The 20,752-nt window shown below is 34.4% G+C and overlaps 1 protein-coding gene across 4 annotated transcripts in view; it reads right to left on the bottom strand.

Moving 5' to 3' along the window:
• Window positions 1–3,410: 3,410 nt before the first annotated feature.
• JAK2 (Janus kinase 2) overlaps window positions 3,411–20,752 on the bottom strand; it is a 110,999-nt gene continuing 93,657 nt past the window's right edge. For 3 of the 4 annotated variants that reach the window (XM_084899483.1, XM_084899480.1, XM_084899482.1), the window contains exons 17-25: window positions 15,269–15,420; window positions 14,965–15,115; window positions 14,189–14,340; window positions 11,861–12,050; window positions 11,169–11,293; window positions 10,822–10,994; window positions 6,453–6,570; window positions 4,579–4,692; window positions 3,411–4,324 (exon numbers count right to left, since the gene is read on the bottom strand). In XM_084899483.1, the coding sequence (XP_084755609.1) occupies window positions 4,217–4,324; window positions 4,579–4,692; window positions 6,453–6,570; window positions 10,822–10,994; window positions 11,169–11,293; window positions 11,861–12,050; window positions 14,189–14,340; window positions 14,965–15,115; window positions 15,269–15,420 (1,283 nt within the window). In that variant the 3' untranslated portion in view covers window positions 3,411–4,216. The remainder of the gene's footprint in view (window positions 4,325–4,578; window positions 4,693–6,452; window positions 6,571–10,821; window positions 10,995–11,168; window positions 11,294–11,860; window positions 12,051–14,188; window positions 14,341–14,964; window positions 15,116–15,268; window positions 15,421–20,752) is intronic. The other variant, XM_084899481.1, reaches the window with a different exon arrangement.

The following is a 20,752-nucleotide window of genomic DNA, read 5'->3' as shown; positions in this document are numbered from 1 at the left end:
TTGCCAACCACTGACCTAGGTAATTACTAAAGCCAAAGAATTTTTTTTTAAATATTTATTTTATTGATTTTCTTACAGAGAGGAAGGGAGATGGATAGAGAGAAACATCGATCAGCTGCCTCATGTACACTTCCTACTGGGGATGTGCCCACAACCAAGGTACATGCCCTTGACTGGAATCAAACCTGGGACCTTTGAGTCCACAGGCTGACGCTCTATCCATTGAGCCAAACCAATTAGGGCTAGAGCCAAAGAATTTTTGGCATTTGATTGAGTTATGCTTTAACTCAATACTCTAACCTTCCACAGTTATTTTAGTAATCCTAAAATAAGAGACATTAAAAAATGTTAACGAAAATCCCATTGAATATGAATTTAATATTAGATCTGAAAAAGTTTTTTAGAAATTCCCTTTTTCTAGCACCATATTCATTGTTCCTTAAGTCTCAGAAGTCTAAATGATTTTTAGGAAATAGACTGTTCTTTTTTTTAATATATATTTTTTATTTCAGAGAGGCAGGGAGAGGGAGAGAAACATCAATAATAAGAGAGAATCATGGATTGGCTGCCTCCTGCACGCCCCACACTGGGGATCAAACCCGCAACCCAGGCATGTGTTCTGACCCGGAATCGAACTGTGACCTCCTATTTCACAGGTCAACGCTCAACCACTGAACCACACTGACTGGGCAATAGACTGTTCTTTACAGAACTATCAACTTTTGGAAATTTCTTTCTCTGTAATAGTTTTGGAAATTTCTTTCTCGGTAATAGTTTTGGAAATAAATGGGTCTCCTAAAGGGCAGGTGGTAAAATTTATTTGGGTGGAAACTGAAGGCTGTTCCCTGGGTTTTCAATGTCCTGTCTCCATTCCTCCTGCCGTGGAAAAGTCCAAACTTGTCTTCGTCAAGGCCAAAATAAAGGCCAGTGTTCAGAGTTCTGTTTCATATTAAAGCTTAGTCCTCGGGAGCCCATGCAGTTTGCTACAGGCCCCAGATGGGACTGCCAAACCTTCATGGTTACTGCGAAGAGTAACAAATGGGGCCAGCGCAGGTCCCTGAGAGAGAGAACCCTGCGCCCTGGGATTATACTATCTCGACTTGGACTGGGAGCTTTTCTAAAATAACCAATTGCGCATCATAGCAACCAGCCGTTCCACTGTTCAGTCAATATTACATAGTATAGCAAAGAGAAAAACTTTAGTAAGTAATACTGGAAAACCAAAGAAACTTTCATTAGAAGTCATTTAAGTACCAGAACTAGAGTAGATATGGTAATGTTCATAAGAACATGCAGTACTTGGTAGTAATCTAAGGAAGCATTTCTTTAAAAAAAAAAATCTAAAGGTAAGTTTACTGCTATAAAAGGCTTTCTCTGCACAATCCTAAACCAGTGTGTATACTCCCACTTCCTTGGTGGAGGTATTTAAAAGACAATAAAAAAGAAAATAACTTCTGAATATTTATTACATCAATATTTCAATTTTGGGGGAACATGCTAAAGACACAATTGAAAAAAATAACACAGTCTTCATAAACTGGCCATATAACATCACCCCATGGAGAATGGCTCCCAGGTATAGAACTGTGGGTATTTTCTAATGTCTACTCCATAATAGAATTATTTAAATAAAATTGAAATATCAGAAGTTATAGTTGTGATAAAAATTTCACTTGACTTTATAGCAGAAATCTTGGGTTGTAAGAAAGCACTCCTTCACAGAAAATTACAGTGTACTGGCAGCACATGTATAAATAACATAAAAAAATTACCATTTCCCAAAGCAGGTAGCTATGGATATAAGAAATTATTTATATAAAGACTGCATAATTTACTATACCAGAATATTTACAGAATTACAGAATTCTAAGAAAATCTTTATCCTCATTTCTGAAGAATATTAATTTGAAGAAACATTTTGGCATTAACTAGAACAATAATTACCTATTTCTTGTGCAGAACCAACTAAATAGCTACAGGTTCAATTTCTTTCTATGTATAGTCAGAATCAAAATCTAAAACATTATTAGTAATCCTTAATGAATAATAATTCTCTTGAAAACTTAACATTTTACAATAAGGTAGTCATCAACTCTAAATACTTAAAAATGTTTATAAAGTATTTCTTCTCTACAACTAAAAATGAAACATTAAAAACGTTTTAAAAAGAAAATCTAGTTAACATCCTTATTTTAAAAAATAAACAAGATGGGCCTCACTGGTTTGGCTCAGGGAATAGAGCATCGTCCTGCAGACTGGAAGCATCCCATTCCATTCAGGGGCACATGCCAGGGATTGAGGACAGGCAGGAGGGGCATGCAGGAGGCAGCCAATCAATGATTATCTTTCATTGATGTTTCCATTCTCTCTCCCCTTTCCTTTCCTCTCTGAAATCAATAGAAAATAATAATAATAAAATAAATAAAAACAATGTTTTAGACCTTTAAAATTCTACCTTTCAGAACTTAAGTTTTAATATAAAAATCTGAAATCAAGCACATCATACTTTTGACTTGAAAAGTAGCAAAAATGGAGATCTTTAATTGCACTGTATTTACAGATCTTAAAATAAAAATTATATTAAACTTTCATCAAAATATCTACTAGAAATCTTTCAAAATTTTAAATACTTTTTCATTCAGTAACCACTAAAATATTTTAAAGATCATGTAAAAAGAATTTCTCCTCTTTCCTTCCTTCCAACCAAAAGAATCTCAAACATTACACATGAAACATTTTTTTTTCTTAGAGAATTTGCACTTTAAAACTAGCTCCAAAAAATAACCAGAAAAATTATTAAAAATCTAAGTTTAAAAAATAGCACATACCACTGAAACAAGAGTAAGAAATTATCTTCTTTTTAACCCAAATACTAAGTATTTTAAACTTTTTATAAATAACAATAAATGCCACCTCATATTATGTACGGTGTCTAAAATGAAGTAGCACTAAAACAAGTGACGAAGACAACAAACAACACATTATACTTCACTGAAAATATGCATGCTCTCATTTTTCTTAAAGGAATATTAAGAATTTTCTACTGGAATTCTGGAATAAAATAACAAGCATACTTTTTTTTATTTTGTTTTTGTTTTTACCAATTTCCTCTCATTTCTCTTTTGACTATATGACTTTCTGAATTTTCTCAGAGAAAATTTCTTCTGTGACTACAAGAGATTTCTGAAATCCCTAAAATACAGTCTTTAAAAAAAAATCCCTAGCCCACACTATGATTCTTAATAGGTTTATGCATTTAAAAAACAACGTATCATAAAGCTTACACTTAAATTTAATGCATGATGATAGGTCCCAAGGATTGAAGAATCATATTGGCAGCCAATAGCTCAAGGGATGACAATATTCCTGTATTCGTAATCTCAAAATTTTAAAAGAAAACTATTTACCAGTCTTAGAAAAATTTAGAGATCTATTTAAAAACACACACAACAAACTCATCACAAATAGATACAAAGGAGACAAATAAGAAAATAGATTGTGTTACAGCTTTGTAAACTTGTTCCATTTCAAAATGTATTCTTTATAGTCAAGGAAATTCCTATACAAATAAAACTAAACGTTTGTTCCCTTTTCTTTGAAAAATATTTACAGTACATAGAATTATAAGCAAAAAGTGTACACCTGCTTATATTGCTGGCCAGTGATATAGATGAACAAGAACACAAAAGTGCTTATTCAATTATTTGAGCATCTTAATTTGTTTGTATAGTGAAGTTATTATAGATCAACTATGGAAAAACTATAAAACACCATTAATGAGCCAGCCCCTGTGTAAAAGATCACACAAGATGCCAAGGTATTATACATTCACTGTGGTAAAAACTGTACATACGTATTCTGTGCTTTTTTAACATTGTAAAATTTATATTATAATTTTTTCATCTCAAAATTCTGAGTTAAAAAACATCTATTTTTTTTCTTTTGCCAAAGAAAAGTGATGTTAATTGCCTAATAAGTTCATGAAATTTTTTACAAAATTCTTTACTCAGAACTTTTCATCAACTTTTTTTTACTGGTGTCCCCATAAAGAAAAACTCACTATACTTTGAAAGTTTTGAGCAGATATTTCCACATCTTTGTGGCTAGCAACATGATATTCATAACAATGATATATGTAGTAATAGTCCACAGCAGTGTGAAATACAAAACTTTGTTCTCTAACTTTAGTTTGGTCTCAGAGTGAAGTTCATTTCGTTCATCCAGCTATGTTGTCCCTTATTTGATCAACGCGAAGAGCTAGTTGTCTGAAAGAGGGGCGTTGATTTACATTATTATTCCAGCATTCTGTCATGATCAAATAGATCTGTAAAAGATAAAATAAACCAGAATTACAATGAACACAAAGTGCTATTTTTTTAATTGGCAGAACACATGAATTCAGAACTCCCATTTAATTTTTTCATATAGGAATCTGTGCCCAGATCCATAGTTATATGATAATGCTATTTATTTAAAAGCTCATTAATTAAATTTGATGAAGTGACCTGAAGTCCTTGTTCTAAAAGAGCAAGAAATTGTATGATTACTGTGGATAAAAAAAATAAATAAATTTGTGACCTCATCAGGGCATCCATCTGGTCTTGGTAATCTTCCATTATTCTTCAAGAGTTCTATCAAATGAAACACAATCATCTGTCCTTGTTTGTCGTTGCCAATCATACGCATGAATTCCTGAAACATAAACCCACATTTCAGTGAGATTTTTTGGGTACATTTTATTTGAAGCAGAAATATTTCTCAACTTCTTCCAATAAATGGGAAAAATTCTGTATATGTATGCTTTCTTATATGCTTGAAACATTTTAAAAACACACTATTTTATCCGGTTGGTGTTACTCAGTGGTTGAGCATCAACCCAGGAACCAAGAGGTTGCTGGTTCAATTCCTGGCCAGGGCATATGCCTGGTTTGCAGGCGTGGTCCCCAGTGGGGGCATGCAGGAGGCAACTGATTGATAATGTTCCTCTCTCATTAGTGTTTCTACCTCTCTATCCCTCTCCCTTCCTCTCTCTCTCTAAAAAAAAATTCAATAAAAAATATTTTTAAAAGTCAAACTATTTTAAAACTTCCTTTTCAGGAATACTTCACATAGGATTATTATATATGGAACTTCTATAATGCCATTTCTATAAATGTAATATACTCAACCCAAATTCCCTGAGAAGGGCCCAAATAAGTGAACTAGAACCATATTCACATGTTTTTTGTGTGTGACTATTGTTATAACATGTCACATTACATTACATTTCAGCTGAAATAAAAAGTTGAATGTAAAAGGGCATAATAAAAAGAAAGCGCAGAATAAATGTTTAAGTAAAAGTTCATGGAGAGAAAAATATGTTCAAGTCTTAAAAATTCATAAAAATCTCACTTATAACCTAGGAAAATATTTGCAACACATTCTTTATTGAAATGTAGAGAGCTCTTATAAACTGGTAAGAAAAACTACCAAAATAAAAATGGGCAAAGCACATAAGGAGACAATGCACACACATATATACATAAAATACCCAATAAGTATGTGTTCAGTCACAGTAATAGGAGAAACGTAATTTCAGATAAAATAGATGCCACTTTTCTCCTACCAATTTGGCAAAGCTGCATAAAAACATTAACAGTGGATACTGTCAAATGATGAAATGCACATACCCTGTGCACTGCTATTGAGAGTGTAATCTGATACAGCTTTTCTAGAAAGCATTTTGAAATACTCAAGAACCTTTAAAAGAGTTCATATCCTTTCATTTATTATTAAACTTTTATTCTAAGGTGATAACCAGAGAGAAACAAATATTTATGTATAAGGATGTTCACTATGTTCATTGAGGTGTTACTTAAAAGACTGAAAATAAAAAATAATTGTTTAGATATTATATCCTTATTATGAAATGCTATCCAAAAGTTAGAAGCTATATTTTCAGTAGTTATTAATATAGAAAAATATCCATGCTCTAATACTTAATTTTAAAAAAAAACCAAGATAGCAAGCTGTATAATATAACCTTTATTTTATAAATAAATAAAAAAATTTAATACATATAAAATTAAAAGAAGCCAGGAAGAAAACATACCATAGTACTACCTCTAAGTAGTTGAATTGGAGTGGATTTTTTTCATGCTTTTCTATATTAAAGAAAATTCTACAATTATCAGGAAAAAAATATTTTAAAAGGTTTACTTTAACTTTTGCAATAGTCCCTAGAATGAATTAGTTTATTGGATATATTAAGAATAATATTAAGAGAATATAGTAAATAGTACTCTACCCCTCTTCTTTTTAAAAAATCAAGTTAATTTAATGAAAAAGTTTAGAGTTATTTTGTTGAATGTTGTATTACAAATAAGCAAGAAAAGGCTAGATAAGCTTTAAGCTTACTATTATTGTTTTTAAAAAAAAAAAAAAAAGTTGAAAATAAATAAAAACACACTGACCGCTGGTGGACTTTTACTCTTCTCAATATAGGTGAAGAGTTCATACAGGACTACTCCAAAGCTCCAAACATCTGAGGCCACAGAAAACTTGCTCTCTGTCAGTGATTCTGGAGCATACCTGTGAAATAGGAAAGCATTTAAAAGGTGCTTACTTAATGTGCCAACTCTTGTTTGTACCTGAAAACCAAATGGATTAAAAAAAAAAAAAAAAAAGCAAGATGTACGGGAAAGAGTTACCATAGCAGGCTTTGAGGCTGTCATCCTAAAAAAGGCCTGCTTGCAATGTTGACGCTTGACTGGTACCCGGAACTTAGATTTCAGAAGTGTTTCCACAATTCCCTAAATGATAAGAGTGGCTCACTGTGCCTAAAATGTTTCTGCCAACTACATGATTTGTGCCAAATGCCCATTTTCTCTCTAGGAGTCTGAAATGGTGGTACATACCAGGCAGAGGGTGCTCTCGTGTCCAGTACCAATACAAACCTTGGGCACTGTGTTGTTCAACTTACTGCTGGTGAAAGGAAGTGTCCCATATACTTTACTGAGAGAGGACCCTTGGAAGATTGAACTTGGTTCCCTCCAGTTTTTCCCCAGACTCCTTTTCCTTTGCTGATTTGCTCTGTGTTGTTCCCTGTATAGAATCACAGCTACAAATACGGCTGTATGCTGACTGCTACGAATCCTCCTAGTGAATATCAAATCTGAGAATGGTCCACACCTCCAAATACAAGAGAGGAAAAAAAAAGAAAAAAAAAACTTTCTTGCCTCTCTAGGAAACACCAGGATTAACTACAAAGTACCATAGAGAGAAAAAGTTGCTTCTAAACTGGAGCAAGACTTGAAACTATCCTATATAATAAAAGGCTAATATGCAAATTGTCCCTACGAGTGGGAGTTTGACCGATCAGGAATTAGACATGTCCTGACCACCAGGGGACGGTGCGGAATGTGGCGGGCATTGGCAACGTGATGCTGCTGTGGCGGCAGTGGAGGTGCTGTCAGCCCGATGGGCCCCGAGGAGAGTGGGACTGTGCCGGGATGATGGAGCAGTTGAGTGGGTTGCACCAGACCAAGGTGGGTGTGAAGGGAGGCCCCAGCTGGCAGCCACTAGGGATCCTATCCATGCACAAATTTCATACACTGGGCCTCTAGTTAACATATAAAAGAAAGAAGCTGCTCATCTTAAGAAAGTGATTTTTTGTGAAAGAGCACAGAAAACAGAAAGTCCAGGAAGAAATAATGCTACTATCTACTCAAGTATTAACACTAACCAAAGGAGAATTTTGGCTAATGGATGTGAATGTCCTGGTTACATTGCTAAGTTTATCCTTATTATAGAGAGTGATGACAGAGATCTGTTTAAGATTGATGAGATTATCCCAAGAAAACAGAAATACCAATCAGAAAGGATATGTGTACCCCTATGTTCATAGCAGCACAATTTACCATAGCTAAGATTTGGAAACAGCTTAAATACCCATCAGCAGATGAGTGGATTAGAAAACTGTGGTACATCTGCACAATGGAATACTACACTACTGCAAAAAACATGGAATTCTTACCATTTGCAACAGCATGGATAGAACTGGAAAGTATTATGCTACGTGACTTAAGCCAGTTAGTGAAAGAAAATTACCACATGATCTCACTCTCTTGTGAAATATAAAGAACATTATAAACTGCTGAACAAAAATAGACAGAGGCAAAGAAGCATAGAACAGACTGTCGAATTACAGCAGGAAGGCAGGGGAGGGTTGGGGGGTAAGAGATCAACCAAAGGACTTGTATGCATGCATATAAGCAAATCAACAGACTTAAGACACTGGGGGGGGGGGGGGGGGATGGTAGTGAGGGCAAGTGCTAGTGTATAGGGGAGGGGGGGAGAGACATATGCATTACTAATTTTAATACCTTAAACAATAAAATTTTTAATTAATGAGATTAAAAATATGAATTACAAAAATTTAATCTCTCCTTTAAAATATACTCACTTCCACAAATCCTTCTCTGACTACTCAAGGTTTTCATGACTCAATGCTACTGAATTTCTATAATACCTATAGTAAGTATATGCCACACAATTAACCATGCAATGCTATTGTCATTTTATATTTAGTTTTTTTAGACACAGTACATCTTCAGTTATATTTTTAAATAAATGTTAGCTTTAGCCCACAAATGGGACATAACATCCCTGAAGATAGTGCTACTCCCCCAACCACTGCAAAATATTCCCATCCTTTGTTTTTCCTGAAAGCTCTCCTGGAATCGCCTCCCCACTCTCCCCTCCCCCAATCTCTAAGGTTGTTTCCCTCTCCCATCACTAGTTTAAGAATAAATACAAGAAAAAAAGAAAAAATATAACTTTCCTTGTTGGAAATGAGGAAAATGACTCTTCCCCCTCTTTTCTTAACACATTTACTTTAGAAAACTTACCACTGTAAGTTCTTTATCTCTTCCAAATGTAAATATTTTTAAAGCTTTTGCTCAAAAGACTCCTGCCAGCTTTATAATATGTTTTTCTCCAGAACCTGTGAACCTTCTCTTTGTAATATAATCATCAAGGAAGTTAGCCCGCTACTCCTCAGGTTTTGTGAGAAGGTAGGAACCTGACTTCGGCAGGAGCCTCCTTCCAAGTTACAAAGTTATCTCTTGCCATAAGTTATGACTTTATTTTTCCTTTGATAAAGCCAGTTAGCTAACACATGGTGACTTCAATCACCCAATGAATTTAGGATGAACCACCTGTGACAAATGTGATGTCAAGTCCTCTCACTTAAGGACTAGTTCCTGGTTTATCATGAGAAAATGTAAGTGATGAGTTGAATTTGCTTGGCCATAAGAAAGAATAAGATTTCTTTCTCTTTGTAATCTACGAACAGATTACTTTTGATGTGCAATACCTTCTGGATTAATGCTTATTCAGTAATAAAACTGTTTTCTTTCTAGCTTCTCCCTGCTGTTAGCCTCACCTTAATACAACGTACCCTCTCTATCACTTCTCCAACCATTTGGTCAAAGGCCCCTATACACTCTTAAAAATTACTGAAAAAAATTACTATAAAAAGAATGCTTCTGTGAGAAGAGTAGCATTGTTTTATATTTTAAAAGTTTCTTTACTGTTTGGTTTAATAGAGAGTATAAGAGTATAACCTCTGGAAATTTCCACTATCTACTCATGAAAAAAGGAGAGGGAAAAGGCAAATAACATCTTAGTACAGTATTAGTATTAAAATAACTTTTGGTAACAGACTCCCTAGAAGTCCCCATACTTTGAAAACCGATGTTCTGCACCAAAAGTAGAGGTGGAGGGGGGAAAAGAAGTTAATTCAAATTCCTAAAATATGACTCCCACAATGTTATTCCCTGGATAAAGCCTCTAAATCTTTCACCTATATAATGTTTACTAAATAAAGGCTGAACTCATTAACATGTTGTACAGTGCTCAATATCATTCCAGCCCCAAATGCTCCCTGTTTGCTCTGCAATTATGCCATTCACTTACAAGCCCTGATCCTCTTGCTCTTGTCCTCCTCTTAAAATAAACTTAAAAAAAGTTAACTAATACTTTCTTTCTATTAAAGTATAGTGACATATAATATTATATGAGTTTCAGATATATAACATAGTTAATCAACATTTATATCTTATGAGGTGATCACAGTGATAAATCTAGTAACCATCTGACACCATACAAAGTTATGATACCACTAACTATCTTCCTTGTGCTGTACATTACACTCCTGTGACTTATTTTCTAACTGGAAGTTTGTACTGCTTATTCCCTTTCACCATTTTCATCCATTTCCCTAAGACACCTCCAACACCTGTAGGGTTATCTTGCCTAGTGAAATAAGTCAGACAGAAAAGGACAAATATCCTATGATTTCCCTTTATATAATATGTAGAATCTAAAAAATCTTGATCTTGATCAAGCTATTTACCTTGTCTAGAATTCAGTTCCTTCATGCTTAAAATGAGAAACTAATACATATTCTCCAAGGATTCTTATGAGGATTAAAATGAGATAATCCATGACATGCATTTAAGCCCAATGTAAATACATGAGAAATTTTTGCTACTATTATCCTATATAATAAAAGGCTAATATGCAAATTGTCCCCTTGACTGGGAGTTCAACTGGGAGTCTGACCAGGGGAGCCGGCCTGCCAACTGCCCCCCCAGCCAGCCCCTCGTCCAATCGCCTCCCCCACCCCAATCAGGGCAGGCCAGCTGGACCCCACCCCTGCATGTATTCGTGCACCAGGCCTCTAGTAAATATATAAATGACAAACTATTAGTAATGGTAAAAATAAAGTTTGAAGTTTATGCTCTAAAATTTCATTTTACTGTACTAAAATATACTCACCAGAATATAGGACTTTCACCAGGTTCTTTCACTTTGTAGTATTCTTTGTCTTGTGGCAAGACTTTTGTTAACCCAAAATCTCCAATTTTAACTCTGTTTTCATTCTCTACCAATATATTCCTTGTTGCCAGATCCCTGTGGATATACCTTTTTGTACCAAGATATTCCATACCCTATGGATAAAAAATAGCATTTTTTTTCTTTCAGCCAGTTTTGTAAACATAAACCATTTCAATGGTCTTGCTTATTTATACTCCTTTAATTATCTAAGATAAATGAGAGAATTTCTTAACAATTACCTAAACATGTTCACTTCATCTACAACTAATAGCCAGAATATTAGGTACCTTGCATATTTGTGATGTATATTGCAAAAGTTTCTTATGATCTATTCGTTCTTTATGCTTTTGGAGATAGTCTCGTAAACTTCCATATGGTAAATATTCCATAATTAATCTTAGATTACGCCGGCCTTTTAAAACACAAATGGGAACATAATGTAAACTTTGCCATATTTTACTGATGAAATATTAAAAAACAACCATACATAAATGACTTAAAGATATATAAAATCTGAGTCTAAGATTAAATAATTTGATTGTAAATTAAAGGTGAAATAGTAAAGAACATAGGCTTTTTGAATCAAAATAGTTGTTTTAGTCTTCTGTAACCCTGTATGCAAATCAAAATAAGCTGAGAAAACTTCCTTTCTCCTCATTTTGTACTGAACAAAAAGTATCTAATTTAAATACTATATTTTTAAAGAAAATATGAGCAGAGACAATTTCTTTCTTTGAAAATGATATTCACTTAATAAGCATAAGCAAGGGTGATAACAACCATTTAAAGTGAAGAGAATGACTAACTGACTAGCCAGAGACTTCCTGTAGTTACAGTTCACCATCACCAAGCAGTCTTCAGACTTCTCTCTCTGGGCACTGTTACATTATAAGTCCACATCTTGAGACAGGATATTTCTATTACCCAGGATGCCAACAATATAGCTTGAGTTCAAAATAGGTTTCGATGGGCAACATACCAGCACTGTAGCACACTCCCTTGTACTTCACAATGTTGTCATGCTGCAGGGATTTAAGGATTTCAATTTCCCTTTCAAAGTCTCTGAGGTGCTCTTCAGTACTGTGCTGGAGCTTTTTCACAGCCACCACCTCCCCAGTGTTGTCTTGTAGAGGGTCATACCGGCACATCTCGACACTTCCAAAATTACCCTGAACAATACAGCACATTCGGATAGAAATCTCAAGTTTCCCACACAAACACTAACAAATTCTAATTACATGAGCAATTCCAACAGCCAGAATTAACACACATCCCCAAGCATAGATTGGGTAACTTTCAGGACAAAAAAGAAAGTAGTAATTCCACAAGTGGGTTGTAAACATATATATTTAATTTTTTTAAAGGAATTAAAAGCTAAAATATAAACAATTTCCAAAAGCTTTTAGACACAAATCATGAACATTAATTATTAAGGCAACCCAAGATAGATGTTAACTATCACTAACTTCAAGGAAGAACTTAGCTTTTTCACAATAAATCCTTTGGTATCACTCACTGTCAGTGAGCTGGATGGAGTAAGGGCCTATTATGGACTGAATGGGTAGGTCTCCCCAAAATTCATATGATAAAGCCCTAACCCCTTAATGAATGTATTTGGAGACTGGGCCTGTGAAGAGACGATAAAGGATAAATGGGGTCATAAGGGTGAGGCCTTCATCTGATAGAGCTGGTGCTTTTAGAAGAAGAAGAAGAAGAGCCCTGACTAGTGTGGCTCAGTGCTTAGTGTCTCGGCCCAAGCACCAAAGGGGAGAGGGTTCAATTCCTGGTCAATGCTACGTATGTGGGTTGCAGGTTCAATCCCCAGCCCCAATGAGGGCACGTATGGGAGGCAACCAGTCGATGTATCTCTCACATCGATGTTTGTCTCTCTTTCTCCTCTTCCCTCATTCCTTTTCACTATCTCTAAAAATCAATGGGAAAAAAATCTCAGGTGAGGAGTAACACACACACACACACACACACACACACACACACAAAAAAAAAAAAAAAAAAAAAAAAGAAAAGAAAAAAAAAGAAAGAGGAAGAGGCACTAAAGCTCTCTGTCAATAAGGTGCCAAATGAGTACCAATAAGAGAGCCCTCACCAGCAACCAAACCCTGTCGGAACCTTGATTTCAGGTTCCAGCCTCTGAACCTATCAGAAATATCTGATAGCAAAGCCACTAAGTCTATGGTATTTTCTTATGTCAGCCTGAGCAGATTAGTACACAGTCTGTATTATTTGCTCAAGAAAGTAAATTTTTAGCCTATGGGGATGTTCCCACTTTTTTTTAGGGTGAGTCATTAAAGAAACCGCTCCTCTTTTTATTTAAGATTTATTATCTATACAGATATATAATATTTACAATTATATTCATATATAATATTTACAATTAAATTCTGGGTATTCATCAAAGTAATATATTTTGGATATTATTGCATTCTTAAAGAACAGAACAACATAGTGTTGAGCTAAAGTTTCTAATAGACTATTTTCAGTTATATTTTTGAAGTCAATTTTTAAAAAAAAACTTTGACCACATATAAGCTCAAAGTTAAATCTCTAATTACACAGGCCACACATCAGAGATGAGATGTCACTACTGAGATTAGGTTATAAAAAGACCATGGTTTCCACATTGGGTGTCTGCCCTCAGCTGCCATGTTGTGAGAGGCCTTGTAAGTGAACACAGTCCAATCAACATCTAGACTCTGAACAACCAGATGATTTCTTCCTCAGATGACTAAACAAGGAAGTGAGTAGGAAGGCTTACTGGCTGGTGTGGCTCAGTTGGTTGGAGCATCCTGTACATCAAAAGGTTAGACGTCCAAATCCCAGGCAGCACACATACCTAGGTTGCCCGTTTGTTGTTACGGTGCATATACAGGCAACCAACAAATGTTTGTCTCTCACATCAATATTTCTCTCTCTTCCTTTCTCTAAAATCAATAAATATATCCTCAGTTGAGGATTTAAAAGGAGGGCTTAATTTTCCCTTTCTCTATTTCATAAATAAAACACCCTCTACCCAGAAACAGTCCCATGGCCAAATCGATTGGGGAAATGTTACCTAATTTTTTAAGATGTTCAATGCATATTACATGTTAAAGATTCTGAAAAGTTCTTTTTAAAGACAGTTGTTTAACACAGCACTTCTCCAACATCTGACAACTAAATATTTTTTCTACAAATACTCCTTAAAAGTCTTATGAAATGTTAACTTTAGAGAATCTTTAAAGCATTTTTTTCCTAAATAAAATGTTCTATGGTCATAATTTTACTATTTAAAAAACTTCTTTCATCTTACCTTGCCAAGTTGCTGCAGAAATTTCAAGTGTCTCTCTTCAAACTGAGTAGGGTCTCGGTCTTCAAAAGCACCAGAAAACCCTAGGGCACCTATCCTCATATTTGGTAACATGTCATTCTCTAGTAATATTTCATAATCTGCAGAAATAAAGGCTATTATACCATAAGTTGGCAAATAAATTGTCTGGGTTAATATGTATTCAAGCTGACCAAAATATCAATATATTAATGGAGCCTCGACTTATTACCCACAATCTGACAGGCTTTCAAGAAAGATTTTTACAAAGGATAATTACTTTATAAAATAGGCAGTTTTTATATTTGTAAAGAATATACTCTGATTTTATTGTGATATTAGTAATACTGGAAAAGGAAATACCTGTAGGTCACACATATGCATATTTAGCTACATATTTTAAAGGGTGGACATTCAAAAATAAATCTATTCCATGTTTAGAAAAAATATAAAATGTATGAAAACTAGTTTTAAAAAAATAATTGTTTTTTAAAAACTCAAATAAGACAAACTTTTATAATATACTATTCATCAAGTAGCAGACTAAAACTGGGTGAGTGAAGGAGAAAAAGCCTTTTTTTAATGTAAAAATTGCTCAATCAAGGAGTCTAGAATATGTGTAAAGTCATATGGCCATATAAGATTCTAAAGGACATCAAAGAACTTATTGGGAGGGTTACAAAATTAGTAAAGATTTGTTAAATAGAACAAAAATAGAAAGATGGTTGGAGAATCATTAAGATTGTTCCATCAATACATACCCGGAGTAAACAAACTATTAAGATCTCGTATGATGGCTCTGAAAGAAGGTCTAAAATCTGGTTCATAATCCATACAATTATTAATAAGATTTGCTAATTCTGTCCACTTTGGTGCAGGAAGCTGGTGTCTATCTTCATAAAACTGTAGCTTCTATAATTAAAGAACCACACATTAAGAATTGTGTAATACCTTATCAACCCCTTCTTTTTTAACATTAGATGGGCTAAAAAATATAAAATCATGTGAAAGAGAATCATCAAGGATCACAAAATTAATCCAACCCCACAGTCTATATAAACTTACTCTTTGAGAATCCAAAGCACTGAGAGGCTTATCTCCTCCACTGCAGATTTCCCACAAAGTGGTACCAAAACTCCATTTGTCTGTTGCCAAGTTTAAGTTTTTAGGATTTTCAATACATTCAGGTGGTACCCATGGTATTCTCTCCTGAAGAACTTTTAAGTGATAGGAACATAATATGGTTAAATGGTTCTCATAAGTCTTTTATATGCAAATAATTTTCAAACTGATTTGAATAATCATCTAATTTAAGATCTCATTTTTAACAAAGACAACACTGAGATCCATAAAGACTGAATAATTTACCCAAAAACACACAATTTGTTATTAGCACTAAGAGAATTAGAATCCTATACAACAAATCCTGGATCAACTAAACTTTTTCCCATAAATCACCAATTTTAAGCCCATATGCCCCAAGAATTTTTAAAACATATAATACCTGACTACTTAGTCAGGGGCAATGACCTCTTTTCCTTAAACTGTCAAATAAAAAATTACAACAGCCAACACAACAATAGACATCCAGTGTGAATGCATCAAAGTTATACTTTTTTTTTTTGTAAGATCGGCAAAAAAATCTATTTTGGGTGTGCCACAGAATTTTAGTAATTAGTTTGTGGGCCATAAGACAAAAAAGGTTGAAAATTGCTGCATTGTCATAGTGTCTCTCTACCCATTCCTATTAATTTTGCATTCAAAAAAAAATTTTCCCATACAATTTATCTTAAAATTGTCTCTTGGTATTTTTTGTGTTTTTGTTTTGTTTTTTTGTTTTTTACAATATTTAAGCAGTAAAGGTAAAAGTGAGCATCATTCTAATCTGTTTTAAATAGTAGTGGTAGTTCTATTTTGTGGATGAAAAAATAAGAACCAATAGACAGATGAATGACTAAATTTTAGTAAGATATACAGGTATAGAATCAATATATGTGGGTTCTGTACAGACCATGAAATATCCTCAAAAAACAGTATTCAGAAAAGAGCACTTTAACTTCACCTTCTGGTATTCTGGGATAGGTAGGTAGGTAGATAGGTAGGTAGATAAATAAAAATGAAGGATAATCTGTTGCCTTTTTTGGTATATTCAAAGAGTACATGTGCCTTCCTCCTTCATCATATGAACACATTTTCTCTTTCTTCACATCCCATTCTAGAGGGTAAAATTCCACTGAGTACCAGATTCAAGATTCTATAACATCTTCTGCCTTATAATCCCTCTTCACTGTTAGATAAGCCATCAAGTTTAAGTACTATTGGTTCAGGATACAATAAATCAATGCACAAAATTTGGTCAACTTTGATTCTAAATTTAGAACATTTGATTGGAGAAATTAGGTAAGATAATGAAATACAGTTACATTATTTGGACCAAAATAACTCCTCTCAACTATTAAACTGAATTTCCATTTTAACTATACATGGTAAGTAGGTTAGCAAACATAAAAGAAATATTTTTTGGTGTTTTGTTTTTGTTTTTGTTTTTTTGTGCGCGTTTTTTTGTTGTTGTTTTTTAAAAATATTGATTATTTATTTATTTATTATTTTTTTTACAGAGAGAAAGAGAGAGGGATAGAGAGTTTGAAACATCGATGAGAGAGAATCATCGATCAGCTGCCTCTTGCACACCCTCTACTGGGGATGTGCCCGCAACCAAGGTACATGCCCTTGACCGGAATCAAACCCAGGACCTTTCAGTCCACAGATTATCCACTGAGCCAAATTGGTTTTGGCATGTGTGTGCGTTTTTAAAAAAGCTTTTAAAAGTCAGGAGTAGCTGAATTAAACTAAATAAAAACTCAAACTACATAAACATATCTTCTCAAAATTTTATTTAGTGACTATGGAAAGAAAAATTTAGAAAATTTACTTGTGGCTCAAAGAATAATAGAAAAATTTACTTCAAAAATGGATAAAATCTGCACTTCCATACATAATTAGGACTTAAAACTGGTGTTTAAAAATTGTGTATAAAACAGTAAAGAAAACAAAAGTCATTTGACAAAGATATGAAAAGTACACATCTAAAGAATATCCCAGTATTTAGAGGAATGCACTAGATGACAAAGGAAAGGACTTATTAATTAATAACAAAGAGACAGAGTATAAAACTGGCTAAGTATTCAAAAAAAATGCCAATTTAGATACATTGCACAACATCAAAATAAACTCCAGTTCAAAGAACAGAACATGTAAACAAAAAAACATACAATATTTAGAAAAAACATTTAGGTAAATATTTTATCTGTTGATTGGAAAGAATTTTCAAAGTATAAAAGCAATGGAAGAAATTATAAAAAAAAAAACTATCAATAAATTTTCATATTTAAACAATTTTAAGGTTAAAAAATTAAAAGGTAAATCAGGATTGTAAATAATTCAACCAAAATGAGAAAGGTTAGCCAGGACTGGTTTGGATAGAATGTTGGCCTGCAGACTGAAAGGTCCCAGGTTCGATTCCGGTCAAGGGCATGTACCTGGGTTGCGGGCACATCCCTAGAGGTGACTGTGCAGGAGGCAGCTGATCGATGATTCTCTCACATCGATGTTTCTAACTAACTATCCCTCTCCTTTCCACTCTGTAAAAAATCAATAATATATATATATATATATATATATATATATATATATTTTTTTTTTTTTTTTTAAATGAGAAAGGTTAACCAAATTGTTTCATGAAAAATACACAAATATAAAAAAAAATTCACTAAGACCCAAAGAGAAAAATGAACAAAAGATGTGAAGAAACAGTGCAGTAAAAAACAAACACATGCCCGCTGGTGTGGCTAAGTGGTTTAGCATTAACCTATGAACTAAGAGGCCATGGTTTGATTCCCAGTCAGGGTATATGACTGGGTTGCAGGCTTTAGCCCCACTGTGGGTGTGCAGGAGGCAGCCGATCAATGGTTCTCTCTCATCATTGATGTTTCTATCTCTCTCTCCCTCTGCCTCCCTTCTGAAATAAAAATATATTTTAAAAATTAAAATAAATAAAACAATTAGAAATATACAATAAATTTATGAAAAACTCTTTAGTGTCATGAATAATCACAGAACAACAGAGCAAAACAGTGAGGTGTGATTTTAACATATTAAGAGCTCTCCAATGCTTGAAAGCCCTCCGAGGTCACTGAGTACCACTTTTTCAGAGAGCTCCCTGATGCTTTGTATTAAGAGCCTTAAAAATGTTCCCATCCCTGGATCCAATAATTGCACTGTAGTGATCTATTCTTAAGGAAATATTCAGAAATATAGCTAAGATTTTCACATATTATCATAGTCTCTAAATAAATAAATGTAAAAATAAATAAAAATGAATAAAATCTGATCTTTCATACATAATTAGGGATTAACACTGTTTTTTAAAATTATCTTTATCAGCCCTAGTCAGTTTGGCTCAGTGGATAGAGCATTGGCCCAGAGATTGAAGTGTCACAAGTTCAATTCCAGTCAAGCGTACATTCTTAGGTTGCAGCTCAATCCCTGGCCCAGTTGGGGCACATGCAGGAGGCAACCAATCAATGTGTCTCTCTCACACTGATGTTTATCTCTGTCTCCCTCCCTTCTACTCTCTCTAAAAATTAATGGAAAAATATCCTTGGGTGAGGATTAAAAACAATAACAAAATAATTATCTCTAATATATCATTTGCAAATACATTCTTCCATATAGTGAACACCCTTTTCATTTTGTTGATGGTTTCTTTTGCTGTGCGAAAGCTTTTTATTTTGATATAGTCCCATTTGTTTATTTTCTTTTTTGTTTCCCTTGCCCTAGGACAGTGGTCTGTAAACTCCTTAGTCAACGGAGCGGCAAACCTCGGCTGGTGAGTCGCATGTGGCTCGTGAGCTGCAGTTTGCCAACCACTGCGCTAGGAGATATATCAGCAAACATATTGCTAGGAGAGATGTCTGAAATTTTGCTGCCTATAGGCTTCTTCTAGGATTTTTATGGCCTCACAACTTAGTCTTTTATTCAATTTTAGTTACTCTTTTTTAAAAAATATTTTTTTTATTGATTTCAGAGAGGAAATGAGAGAGAGAATAAAACATCAATGATGAGAGAGAATCACTGATCAGCTGCCTCCTGGACGCCCCTTACTGGGGATCAAGCCCACAACCCAGGCATGTGGCCTTGACCAGAATTGAATCTGGGACCCTTTAGTCCACAGGTCGATGCTCTAGCCACTGAGCCAATCTGGCTAGGGCTTGAGTTTATTCTTGTGCATGGTGTAAGCTGGTGGTGTAGTTTTATTTATAGTTTTATTTATTTATTTATTTATTTATTTATTTATTTAATTTATTTATTTGCATGTACCTGTCCAATTTTCCCAATGCCATTTATTGAAGAGACTGTCTTGACTCCATTGTATGCTCTTGCTTCCTTTGTCAATGTTAAAAGTAATGACTTGGTGGGGGTCTCTGTTGTGTTCCATTGATCTATAGGCCTGTGCTAGTGCCAGTACCAGGCAGTTTTGAGAACAGTGGCTTTTAGTATAACTTGATATCTGGTATTGTGATCCCTCCAACTTTGTTCTTCTTTCTGAAGGGTCTTTTTGGCTCCACATAAATTTTTGGAGTATTTGTTCTAGATCTGTGTTATATGCTATTGGTATTTTAAAAGAGATTGCATTAAATCTATAAATTGCTTTGGGAAGTATGGACATTTTATACCTGCCGAGTATTAAGCTAAGCAAAATAAGCCAGTCAGAGAAAGACAAGTATCACATAATCTCACACATATGTGGAATCTAAAGAACAAAATAAAATAATGAACAAAATAGATCCAGAGGTATAGAAGTATAGAACAGACTGTCAAATCACAAAGGGAAGGCAGGGGTGGGGTTGGGTGAGGGCTAGAAGGAGTCAGTGGGGGAAAAAGAGGAACATCTCTAATACTTCCAACAATAAAGTAATTATTAAAACATTATTTTATAGTCCTGAGAACCCTGATAAAAGAAGATGCCTACTAAGAGGGGCTCCCGATAGCTAACTTGGCTCAAATTTAAAAACAAAAAACCCAGCCATTTTGGTACAAGGGCTCTCATGCAAACTGCACTTTAGAAAGACGTCTACACTATCCTGCTAGCCTCTGCACTGAATTGATTGCTGCATTGTATTTCTGCCATTTGAGTTAGTCCTTATAAAGGAGTTCCTAAAATCATATTTCAACCACAAGACTAAAATTTTCCCCATCCAATAGACCTGTGCAGCTGCAACCAATCAGAGGGCTCTATTCTGATCAGTAAGGACAGTGCTTTTTGGACCAATCAAACTGTGAGGATTTAGAGTATTCATTTGCATCAGGACAGACCAAACAAGGACCAGGATCTGGAACTTCTGTCTATATAAGCCAGCTCCCCTCTGGCTCTAGAAGGCACTTTTTATATCCTTCAAATACTGAGAAACTGCACTTCCCTGGCTTCTCAGCAGAGAACATAGAACAGACCAGTGCAAGCCAGAGCAGATTTGCACAGAACAGAGCAGA

This window comes from Pipistrellus hanaki (assembly GCF_964339955.1).
Source record: "Pipistrellus hanaki genome assembly, chromosome: 11".
NCBI classification, from domain to species: Eukaryota; Metazoa; Chordata; class Mammalia; order Chiroptera; family Vespertilionidae; genus Pipistrellus; species Pipistrellus hanaki.
Note: the sequence above shows the minus strand (reverse complement) of the source record. Positions and strands in the feature narration are given on the sequence as shown.